At 47.4% G+C, this 12,498-nt stretch overlaps 1 protein-coding gene across 5 annotated transcripts in view; it reads left to right on the top strand.

Annotated features, from left to right (window-relative positions):
• OSBP2 (oxysterol binding protein 2) overlaps nucleotides 1-12,498 on the top strand; it is a 127,634-nt gene that overhangs the window by 14,881 nt on the left and 100,255 nt on the right. The window contains exon 1 of one of the 5 annotated variants that reach the window (XM_075167153.1): nucleotides 5,090-5,293. The exons of the other annotated variants lie outside the window; for them this stretch is intronic. Within the exon in view, the coding sequence (XP_075023254.1) occupies nucleotides 5,274-5,293 (20 nt within the window). The 5' untranslated portion in view covers nucleotides 5,090-5,273. Of the gene's footprint in view, nucleotides 1-5,089; nucleotides 5,294-12,498 lie in introns of those variants that run through there. 5 annotated transcript variants of the gene reach the window in all.

Below are 12,498 nucleotides of genomic sequence, written 5' to 3'. Positions count from 1 at the left end.
CTAAGCATGAGAGCAGTCCCTTGTGAAGGTCACTGACTTTGCCTTCCCTCTTGGCCGTACGTTTAACTCCTCTGTTCCTGGTAACCCACAGTCAATATCCATAGGATTTTTGCAGAAAACATACAGCTCCTGAACACTGATCCCAATGCAAAGTATTGGCATAACTCAGATCCCCAGGATAAATTTCTGAAAGCACCTATATGTGCTTTGTACAGTTGTATATTCCTGTGCAGGCTAGAGGGAATGTGATGTCCCTGGCGCCAAGAGCAGTCTGACTGTCTTTCTGGCATTTACTTTGTGAAGGTAAATACAGTAACATAGTCTCACCCGGTGCTTGCTTGTTATTTTGGAGTTTTGTCACAAATTATGTCATACAATATAAATCATGTATGATAATACAATATATAACTGATAATACAATATATTACTGATAATACAATATAAATTAATTTTATCATATATATACATAAATTGTATATATACATAAAACCTAAATTTAATACTTTGCTCTAACCATCGTAACTTTTTTCTATGCTTCATCCTTGATTGGCTTGATTGACCCTAATGAGCAGTGTTCATCTAAAGAAGCTGATGGTAATGAAAATGTAACTGTTCAGGAAGAGGTCTTGAGGCACTAATGCTGAAAGACTTGCTTTGGGCATTCGGTCTTGCAGTTAAAGCAGCTGAGATGTGCCAGGTTTGTCCAGAAGTGGTTGGCCAAGGTCACTTGGGCATCTGCAGGATTTGATCCAGGAGATCTGCCCATCTGAATCACAGGCCAGCTAGCTCTCGATTTCTCTTTTAAAAAAAGCTCTTGGCACCTCCAGCGGCTGAAAAGTCAGCTGCCAAATTTTTTATTTTTTGGGTAGTGTCATAAGGAATGGGACAGATCTTACCTTGTGTCACACTGCCCCACACACTTACATTGCAGGCATGTTTTAAGTTCCTGCTTGCATTTTCCCTTCTCTGTTTCATCAGTTCTTATGGAAAAAATTGCTGTTCACTGGACTGCTAACCTCTGCACTCCTCGGGAGTGCATCCTCGAAGGATAATCTGATCATTTCATAGATAATGGAAATCATGGAGGTACCTTGTATACATAAGTGTCTCTTTCAGTTTTCAAGTTCATGCTCTCTTCTTCTGCACAGACTTGGGTAGCAGTTTTATGCCCACTACCCAGCAACTTGAATCTCTTCAGAAAAGCAGGCAGCTGCGTACGCTGATCTCTGTGAAAAACGGGTGTTTGCTACCGAAAGTAGGATATGCTGGTTGTAGAGCTGAACACATTTTTTGTCATGCAGTAAAGTTTCTGGGTGGTTGCAGGAGGCCTTGGAAGTTGCTGTTGTCCACTGATGTTAAGTATTTGCCTGGAGCAGAAGCAGCTGCTCATCGTGTTTGGTGAGAAAATGCAACCGAATGAACCGCTTTCCAAATCTGCGCTGGGCGCACACCTAGAAACCAGCCTTCACGCTGAACTGTACATAAACCTGCAGCAAGGCAGCTGCTGAGCTGAGGAGTTCACAGTCAAGGGCTGAGAAGCAACAGTTCATCAAGTTTTAAATGTGAAGTTGTAGCTTTGTCTTCTTGTGCCCAGGCCTTAAAACAGAGGAAGAAATATATCTATGCAACCATGCGGGCTTTGCATCTAGATATCTATCTGTAAGAAGTATTTCATACAGAAAGAAATTCTGCGCTATAATTTTAGCGTTTGAAAGTTGGCAAAAAGTCAGAAGTGCGATGACTTTAAAGTGATGTTTGAGGTCACAGGCCATAATTCATGCAGTGTCTCTGAAGAAAATTTATTTGGTACTGAGAAGGTTAACATGGACGGTAGCTTGCATGAAGAGAGCTGCTTGCAGCAATGGAAAAATTCTTGGAAGTGAGCTCTTCTATCCATACTCAATCTCAGAAAGACTGGGTAAGTCTTGTGCTCAAAGCAAATACACCCCTAAACTCTATAGTCTGAAAAACCAGGATATTTTTACCAATCTGAATATTATAAGTATGAAAGCACATCGGTGGGATAGGAATAAAAATTGGGTCTTAATGTTGACTGTGCTGTGCCCTGTGCACTCTTATGTTCTTGGACATAGAATCATAGGATGGTTTGGGTTGGAAGGGACTTTTAAAGGTCATCCAGGCCAACCCCCCTGCCATGGGCAGGGACATCTTCAACTAGATCAGGTTTCTCAGAGCCCCGTCCAACCTGACCTTGAATGTTTCCAGGGATGGGGCATCTACCACCTCTCTGGGGAACTTGTTCCAGTGTTTCACCACCCTCATTGTAAAACATTTCTTCCTTATATCTAGTCTAAATCTCCCCTTTTTTAGTTTAAAACCATTACCCCTTGTCCTGTCACAACAGGCCCTGCTAAAAGTCTGTCCCCATCTTTCATATAAGCCCCTTTAAGCACTGAAAGGCTGCAATAATGTCTCCCCGAAGCCTTCTCTTCTCCAGGCTGAACAACCCCGTCTCTCTCAGCCTTTCTCCATAGGAGAGGTGTTCCATCCCCTCATCATTTTTGTGGCCTCCTCTGAACCCACTCCACCAGGTCCATGTCTGTCCTGTGCTGAGGGCTCCAGCCCTGACGCAGCACTGCAGGGGGGGTCTCACCAGGGCGGAGCAGAGGGGCAGAATCCCCTCCCTCGACCTGCTGGCCACACTGCTTTTGTTGCAGCCCAGGAGATGGTTGGCTTTCTGGGCTGCGAACGCACATTGTCGGCTCATGTCCAGCTTTTCATCCGCCAGTACCCCCAAGTCCTTCTTGGCAGGGCTGCTCTCAGTCGCTTCATCCCCCAGCCTGTATTGATACTGGGGGTTGCCCCGACCCAGGTGCAGGACCCTGCACTTGGCCTTGTTGAACCTCATGAGGTTCACACGGGCCCACTTCTCAAGCTTGTCCAGGTCCCTCTGGATGGCATCCTGTCCCTCAGGTGTGTCGACCACACCACTCAGCTTGGTGTCATCTGCAAACTTGCTGAGCGTGTGCTTGATCCCACTGTCTATGTCATTGATGAAGATACTAAACAGTTCTGGTCCCAGTATGGACCCCTGCGGGACACCACTCATCACCAATCTCCATCTGGATGTTGAGCTGTTGACCACTGCCCTCTGGATGTGACCATCCAACCAATTCCTCATCCACCGGACAGTCCACCCACTAAATCCATATCTCTCCAGTTCAGAGAGAAAGGTGTTGTGGGGGACCGTGTCAAAGGCCTTACAGAGGTCCAGAGAGATGACATCTGTAGCTCCTCCCATGTCCACTGATGTAGTCACTCCATCATAGAAGGCCACTAGGTTGGTCAGGCAGGACTTGCCCTTGGTGAAGCCATGCTGGCTGTCTTGAATCACCTCCCAGTCCTCCACGTGCCTTAGCATAGCTTCCAGGAGGATCTGTTCCATGATCTTCCCGGGCACAGAGGTGAGACTGACTGGCCTGTAGTTCCTGGGTCTTCCTTTTTTCCCTTTTTAAAAATGGGGGTTATGTTTCCCCTTTTCCAGTCAGTGGGAACTTCACCTGACTGCCATGACTTCTTGAATATGATGGATGGTGGCTTAGCAGCTTCATCTGCCAGTTCCCTCAGGACCCGTGGATGGATCTCATCAGGTCCTATGGACTTGTGCACCTTCAGGTTCCTTAGATGGTCTCGAACCTGATTTCTCCTACAGTGGGTGGCTCTTCATTTTCCCAGTCCCTGCCTTTGTCTTCTGTGGCTTGGGCGGTGGGGCTTGAGCACTTGCCGGTGAAGACTGAGGCAAAAAAGTCATTGAGTACCTCTGTCTTCTCCATATGCTGGGTAACCAGGTCTCCCGTTTTGTTCCAGAGAGGGCCCACATTTTCCCTAGTCTCCCTATTATCCCCCTGTGTACCTATAGAAGCTTTTCTTGTTGCCCTTGATGTCCCTGGCCAGATTTAATTCTCTCAGAGCTTTGGCTTTCCTAACCTGATCCCTGGCTGCTCGGACAATTTCTCTGTATTCCTCCCAGGCTGCCTGTCCTTGCTTCCACCCTCTGTAGCCTTCCTTTTTGTGTTTGAGTGTGTCCAGGAGCTCCTTGTTCATCCATGCAGGCCTCCTGCCGTTTTTGCCCGATTTCCTCCTTGTTGGGATGCATCGCTCCTGAGCTTGGAGGAGGTGACCCTTGAATATTAACCAGCTTTCTTCGGCCCCGGAGATCCCTGAGGAGGCCAAAGTCTGCTCTCCTGAAGTCCAGCGTAGTGAGCTTGCTATGCACCCTCCTTGGTGCCCTAAGGACCTTGAACTCCACCATTGGTGGTGAGAAAATACAAACATGAGCTGACTATGGTTGATCTTTATTCTGATCTTTTAACGTAATTCCCAAGGGCTGAAGGACCAGTAAAAAACTTAAAAGCAGAGGCTCTAACAAGAAAAATTACTGCTTGAGGCTTTCATCTGCTGTATTGCATTTATTTCAGCATTCTTCTGCAGAAAGAGCATTTGTCGAATTAACCTTGATTATGGTCATTTGTTGTTCGTTCTTGCTTAAAAATGAGCCACTAAGCGTGTAAGTCGTGCGTCGCCCAGGTCTTAGTTTATACTAACTTCTGTGGAGATGATGGGATCTGGACCAGACCTTCCATAAACTTTTAATTGATGCAATCAACTTGGCAGCAGTGCTGCCCACAAATTTTGGTGGGTTTTTTCCCCTCTGGATCTTTAGCGGTTTTGCTTGGAAAGTAATGAAAACCGTAAACTGGGGTGCTTCTTCTGGTGTTTTTAGAAGAGGAGAACAGGGTTCTCTTGAAGGCTGAGCGCGTGCCTGCCTCCTGCGAAGCTGCCAGCATCCCCGCTGGGCTGTAAGCTCCGGGCTCTGTCTGGCGGTTGCAGTTTGGCACTTTCTCGTATGTATTTGTAGTTACCAGAATGTACCCCTGAACTGAGGTTTTATCTTTGGGAACTACATCTAGGCAACTAGCCAGAGAAGAGCCTAAATGGGAGGAAATCCAGTGCATTCAAAATACAGGTGAGGGAATGCCAAGGGTGATACTGGTGTGTCTGGTGCTAAAGACAATTCTCTGTTTTCCCCAGAAGTTTTTTGTCATTGTGCCTAGTGGTGGTACAGGCATCAGCAACATCGTTGCAGGAGATGCAGCTCCATATGCAGAGCCCAGCTCGCTGCAGCCTTGTCCCTGCCTGGCCCGTGCAGCAATGGCTTTGCTAAAGCTGCTGACCTTGTGGTTTGGATTTCTCGGCTGAGATGGACAACTGTGTGTCACGTCTCTGTATCAGCTGCAGGCTGACTGCCGTAAATGGAACACTTAGTACTCTGGTAAGGTCCTACGGAGCTTCCTTCTGGCCAAGTACAAGGATGTTTTCCCAACCAGATACACTTTGCTTTGCTTTCCCCACGCTGAGTTTCTTTACAGCTTTTAATTCTGCTTCTGCTGGAAGGGGAGGAGTAAAAGCCCTTTTTGGGAGGCTGCAGCAGTGTTGTGTTGGAGCAAAGCTGCGGTTGTGCAGCGTCATGCCAGCCCGGATAGCTTCTCTGGCCCTACAGAACAAGGTGACGGTTCACCCTGGGGAGCAGGTGATGCCGCTCACCCAAACCAGCGGCTTGAAGAGCTCTTTCTGGGTGCCCTTGTTTACAGGGCTGATACCCTTATCAGCCGAGGCCACCACCAGCCTCTCCAGAGGTGGAGAGAAGATAGCACGATGTGGTGGGAGGAGTGGGGATGCTTACTGGTAGCTGTTGTGGTTTGGTTTTTTTTTTTCAAATTGCTTTATTTTTTCTTTTTCTTCCCCCCCCCCCCATAAAAAACCCAACACAAAGTCCCTTTGCCAGACTATGTCCTGCGCTTGCCGATATCTGCATCATGGCTTAGTTTTTTTCCTCCTGACCACTGCTGAGGTTTCCTGGCAGAAAACCTGGATTGTGCGCATGGGAGAGTCATAAATGTGCTATAAAAGCTAATCCTGAAGAATGTGCATCTGGATAGATTGTTTTTAGAATACCCTTTTATTTGGGGTGGAAGTCTTGTTTGTGGGAGCACTGTAGAAGCAGAACATCTCCTCTTTGGGGAATGAGGGGAAGGGAACTGGAGCACGTCTGCGCATTTTGATGTGGTTCTGATGTTAGCAGTAAAAGTATTTATAAGTCTCTGTGCATTTATACAGGCTTTACACACTGTTTTTTCAGGAAACAAGAGGCCCTGTACTCAGGAACTCTGTATTACATATTTGGAGGAGATTGCCAGTTGACAAGCCAAATGGGGCTAGCTGCACTGTTCGGCCATCAAGTCAGCAGGTCTGCTGCACTTTTATTTAAGAAAAGAAGCAGGGGGGAAGCCTGGATGTTTTCAGGGACGTTTCAGCTTGGCAGTGTTCTCGGTTTTCTTGACCTGACCATCTATTAAATCTGTATGCTTTGTCAGCAGTGAGTTTTCCAAGACTCACTGTTACGTTGAAGATGCCTCTGACCTGAAAGTGCTAATGTTAGCAAAATGTGCTCGTGAGATTTTGCATTAAACCTTTATGGCACACAGTGTCAGCGGTGGGTGGGGTGCCTTGTCCTACACTGCAGCGGTATGGGTGAGAATGTCTTTCTGAAAAATTACCTTCCCTGAGTTCCCTTGTAGTTTTTTTCTGTCTTTGTGAAGCACGGAGAGACAAGGTCTATTTGTAAATGATGCGAAGCAGAAGTGTCTTCCAGGTTTTGCCTTGCAAAGACTCGGTAGGTGTTGCAGCCAGACTGAAGCGGCAAAGCACTGGGGAAAGGAGTGTGAAATCCAGATTGCTTCGCTTACTGCATCTGTCTAGTTACTTTACTTTAGTGAAGTCACCCCTAAATCCTTGCTTGTGCAGTGCTGGCTGAGGTTCATCAGTGTTGGGCCCTGCGTGCGGGTAGGGTCTTGTCCCAGAAGCTGGCTTGGGAAGCTGCTGGATGGGTCAGGGTGGAGGAACAGTCCCGTGGTCTGTGGAGGCGGTGAGTGCCCGATCTGCGGGCATCCCTCTGGCTGGTGAGGATTGCAGCCTGGATTGCAGGCTTTTTCCCTTAAATCTGATTGTTACTAATCTGTGCCCATCCCGACTGCAGACAGTTGCAGATTAATCGGCCTTTAAATAGAAGTAAACCGTATCTTTCTGCAGAAATCTCAGTACAACACTTGCCATATGCTTGTTTGGGTTTTGTTTGTGATTTAGTAGGTTTGGTGAAGGGAAAAAGAGGAAGGAAAAAAAATATCTGAGCTGTTTGTCACGCGGAGCTTGTGGTTTGTGAGAGCCGCGCTGAACCAGCTTGTGGTGTGCTGAACGTGAATACTGTTTACTGTGCAAGCTGGGAAAATACCTCCCAAGCCACGTGCCTGTTTTCTCTTGGGTATTTGTGTTCTGGAATTGAGTTGATGTAAAAATCCTTTTTCCTTGAACCAAGGGAGAGTAATAACCCCAAGAGGTTTGGTGTCCACGCTTACATCCCCTAACTTCAGGCCCATGAGCTTTTAGCCTCAAAATAAAACCAGTTTTAAAGTGCTTTTTGGAATTTCTTATACATAAAAGCGAATGCAGAGATTTCACTGGCTTTATACCCCCAATTATTCTGAACAAAGGACAAAATCTCAGTTTATTGGGAAACGTGCCGTGAAGCACTTGTGCAAACGGGTTTCTGTAACCCAGCTATGGGACTGCTCTGCATGAAATATTTCAGATATTCCTGTATCGAGGATGGGATGACGGTGACTGTGAAATCGAGCACCAGATTTCAGCGCGGATGAACTGCCCAGGCTCAGCGCGGCGTGGGGCTGGAAGCTGGTGCCGTGGTGGGGAGGGAGCTGCTGGCCGGCGCGGGCGATGCCGGGGAGGCGGTGGTGGCACAACAAGCCTTTTGTTGGCGGGGCGAGACGGGGAGCACGGCTCCTGTCCCTGCGTCGTGTGGAAACACTGGTGGGTGCTGGCCGTGCCACCGGGTTCACCGAAGGATCAGAGAGCTTGACCTAATCCAGATGGTCTTGCTAGGCTCTGATTTCTGCATGGAAATCCCCATGCATCATCCGGAGTCGGTTTGTGCTTTGTGGAACGCAAGCAGAGAGCAGCGTCCCGTGGGAAGAGCGAGCCTTGCTGCTCAGCTGCACTGCAAATGGCCTTTTCTGCGCCACGGAGGCTTGTGACTGCGTCGTCTTTTGTGCTGCCCCTGCGCTCCTGGTAATGAAACAAAATCCCCTGGGAGAAATTTCCATCCTCAATTAATTAAGAAAAGGATCAGCCTGATTACCCTTGTGGACTGCGGTGATTCTTCTGCATCATCTTAAAAAAAAAAGATCTGCTGAAAGTATTTCAATGCATTGCTCTTATTGTGGGCCAGGCAGAGTGTAAATCCATTCGGCATCTCCTCTTTTCTGTCCCCATCTATTGCATTGCCCAGTTCTGCTTATTTTGTTTCCCTGTCCTTGATTTCTGTTATGGCCTCTGCCTGCAGCAGTCTCTGCAGCTTACTCTAAAGGGCATTTCCCGGTTATGCGGCTGGTATAAATATTTCTCTATGGCTGCAGAGCCCTTAACTTAGTTAATGATATGATATTTTCCAGTGTGTTGGGAAAATGAAATGAATAAACTGATTTCAACTTAATCCGTGAAAGATACAGTAGGAAAAATAGGTCTTAATCTCCGCGTCAGGAGAGGTCAGTGGTGTAAGCAGCAGCGAGGCCATCATCTGTGAGGCTTTCCAGTTTCTTTCTCTTGCAGGGGAGACAGGAGTTAAAAAAGTGTTTTTTGTCCGAACTTCTGAATGTTTCCAGGTTGCCATATAGCAGAGAAAGCAAAGGCAGAGATGAGACTGGTCTGTGTAATCAGGTATAGAGTGGTAAGAGGGGTCAAACATCTACACTTTCACCACCAGAGAATGGTCTTCATGTTGTGCGAAAGGTCAACGAAGATGAAATAATCATCTTGTTATACAAATAGGAGCGTGAGAGGTCTGCACGATTTGTGTATTAAATGCTTGCATTGTTTCGAAATATTGGTAGAAATAGTAGCAATTAGCAGACTCAGCCAGGGGGATGCTGTGCAGCCATTTATAGTTGGGTTTCTTACCTGTTTCTGGTGATGTACCACTTCTCTATCAGAAAAACGCCTACGTTTAAATGAGTTTCAGTGTGCTTTTGTTTTTTTTCTGGTAGTTACAACAATACCTGCCCTGTTTCACCCCTCTATCTACAGTCATGCGATGCAAGGTAGGAGTGCAGCGATTTGTGCCTATCTTGGACCGCTGTGCTTTGCAGGGCGTGATGCTCTTTCACAGCTCCCTGCAGAGAAACTCTCCGGCCTCCCTGGGAGCGGGATGTGCTGAACTACTGCTCCCGAGTTGCAAATGCTGGGGACTTACCTTTCCCCCATGGGAGGGAATAGGCTGTCGGGGAGCCCCGAGCAGGTGCAGGAACAGGACTGCCTCTCTAATTGGGGAAGTGCCACCTGGATGTGTTGCTTTGCAGTCCGTCTGCCATGCTACCAGTTTCTCTTGCCTTGCTCTCTTCTCGATAGATCAGGATGGAAATGTTTATCCTCATCGTCTGGCTGAGAAAACTGGGGAATGGATACAAAGCTTAGTGTTGTTTACCCGGCGGTGTGCGAGTGCTAAGCTGTAAGGTGAGGCTGGGCTGGCTGAATTTGGTAGAGTGGCCATGGCGGCCAGGATGGAGGTGTTCAGGGATGGTTGACAATGGTCATCTTGCTACAGCGCCCTTCAGTTCTTGGGCTGTGAGTTGTGATTTGGGTCCTTGAGCTGCTTTGACACCAGAGGTGTACCGGCATCTCCAGACCAACATGTTTATCAATCCCATCCTTTCCAGATCTCCTGGTGTGTTGGAGGGGCCCTGAGATGTTGGGTTTGTGCTGCAAGGGTGCGGTGTTCACTTCTGGCTGTGTTGGATTGGTTTTTGGATGTGATCTGCAGCACCAGTGCGGAAGCCTAGATTCATAATTTTGTTGAGATATGGCAACCAAAAGGTGTTTCCGAGCTCCTACCTCTTTGAACTCAGTGTAGTGGTGGAGCTAACTGGGGAAGCTCCTCGAGGTGTCTGTTTGCCAGCTCCAGAAATGGACCTGGGATTTGTGTCCAGCTTCATGCAGTGCACGTAGTGGCAGTGTTGCTGTAGGGTCTCTGTACCTCACATCCAGAGACTCAAACCCCCCCCCCAACCACAAATGATTTCACTCTCTTCCGTGACAGTCTGTGACTTTTCCTTTTCAAACTCTTCATATGTTTCTTATTTTCTCCCTGAATCCCGGAGAACAAGCTGGGAGCATCCCTGATGGCAGTGAACCGCTCGGCTTTGTCCCTGCGCTGTGTTGATCATCCCAGCCGAAGCGTGTGACCTGCAGGAACCGGCTGTCGCGGTGATGCCGGCAGTGCTGGGGAGGCTGTTTCTGGACCTACACTCAAAACTCCAATGTGGACAGTAAAACTTCCTTGCAAAACTTCAGCCACCCATTGTGAGCTGTTGCAGCTCAAGTAATCATTGAGGGAAGGACAAAAAAAACCCAAGATGATTGCACAGCAACAGCAGTAGATTTTCCTGTAAATGCTATTTAAATTAGAAAATATTTCCTGGTTGGTAAACAGTGACCAAGCAGCTGAGTGATAACCTGGCAAATGGTCTAGCATGTCTGCTGATGCCTCTTGCCTGTTGCCAGGGCTGTAGCTCACAGCAGATTTCTGTTTAAACACTCAGTGCTGTTTTCCCAAGGGAAGAATGACTCTGCCGGCTGCTCGTGAACCGTGCTGGCTTTAGCATCCTCGCTTACAGTGGGGGTGAAATCTCTTAAGTGCGTGGTCAGAGACTTGGAGGTTCAGATGCAGCCTCTAATGTACGTACCCAAATTTTATTTGTTGTGGCGTAACTGCAGTGAGCAAAACCCCAAGGTGAAGGATACTCTGGAACAGGAAAGACAAGAACGTGTGAGTCTTTAAATGCCGCTCACCATGTGCTTCTCCGAGGCTGTCACGGGGAGGTGGCTGCGGCCCTCAGCACGGGGACAAGTTGGAACCCTGCAGTGACCTACATTTACCCCAGAAAGCAGAACGGCTGTAAGAGTGGTAAGATGGGAATTTAGCATTTAAGATGTAGAATCAGGTGTGCTGGTTACTGAGGCTTATAGCAAGCAAATGATTTTGAGATAATAGGAGAAAGATCTCTAGGAAGAGAGAGCGAGCATATTTCAGGAGGTCATTTTTCTGGGTGTAACTTAAATTGCATTTGGATTTTTCTGTGAAGGTGCCTAGCGATACGGAGTGATGCTGGGAACCTGCAAGCAGGCAGTATTGGCCCTCCCAGCTTAGGAGAGAAGCCTCAGGTCAGTGTTTGCATAGCGTCCTGCTGAGTTTTTTGTGGATAAGCTGCTTTGGAGAGCTGCGCACTCACTAGCCTGCGTGTTTTTAGCACCCTCGTGAAGCTGGATGCTCCTAGCCAGGACATAACGTAACAAGGTCCCTACACGCGTCATACCCACTCTGCTCGGTTGAACTGAAGCAGCTCTTGAGCTGCCAGGGTTGCAGATGCACGCTCCCCTCTCAAAGTCGGGCTGCTGTGCTCTCCCTGACCTCCTTGTCAGTGCTCAAGCTATAAAGCACACTGAAATACCACTGGCTGCCTGGAAAGCGGGTGCTGTGCAGAGCAGTCTCGGTTCCCTGCTGGGGTTCTTTGCCCAACTCCGTCTGAGCTGTGAGAAAAAGAGAAGAGGAGTTTTAGGGGAGATGAGGCTACCCAGAAATGGTGTTGAGCCTTGCTGGTGGAAAGGAAAGCTTAGCAGAGAAATTCCACGAGCATCTGTCATGCTTGCTTGCTTTAAATGAACGATGCTTGGGAGCAGAGTGTGAGCCGGGCCTGTTTATTGCTTGCTGCGTCCTATTAACTTCCAGCAGAGCTGCGCAGTTATAGTTACAAAATCCGTATGAACAACGTATTACCAGCATCCGAAGCTAAATCTTTGGCTGTTGTGATATCACCGAAACAAAAGCTGTGGAGCTAGTAGATGAAAAACATTTTGTTGTCTACTTTTTCACCTTCTTCTCTTTGCTCTGTTGATAAATCTGTCTTCTGAGCTCTTAACAAAGGAATTTCATTGTTTTGTATATAGTAAGATTTCTTACAGGTGTTGAAAAGTGGGACCATCTTTCTCTTGCTTAGCGCTGGCATACTGAGCGGCTTCGTGTAGCTCAAGTATTCCTTCAGAACTGGAAAGCAGGTCTTTAAATCGTGATTTGCTGTTCTTTTATTGTGCTACAGCATGTAGCTGATCTGTCAGGCTGCAGAATATGAGTTGCTAAAATTTAGACTCCAGGAGTTTTATACTGAAAGCCTTTTTAAGTAACTGGTGCTGATAAGTTGTCTTGTCAAGCTCTGTATGTTTAGATTTGTGGTATTAAAATAGCTGAAGCAGCTTTTTCAGTCCCAAAAAAAAAAAGGAAAAGGAAAAGGGGGAAGATCTTTGAAGGTTTTTGCAAAATCTGGCATTCTGCAAATCGCTGTGATATAAGAGCTTTGC

The sequence above is a fragment of the Calonectris borealis genome, chromosome 18 (assembly GCF_964195595.1).
Source record: "Calonectris borealis chromosome 18, bCalBor7.hap1.2, whole genome shotgun sequence".
Lineage (NCBI taxonomy): Eukaryota > Metazoa > Chordata > Aves > Procellariiformes > Procellariidae > Calonectris > Calonectris borealis.
This window is presented reverse-complemented; position numbering and strand designations above follow the sequence as displayed.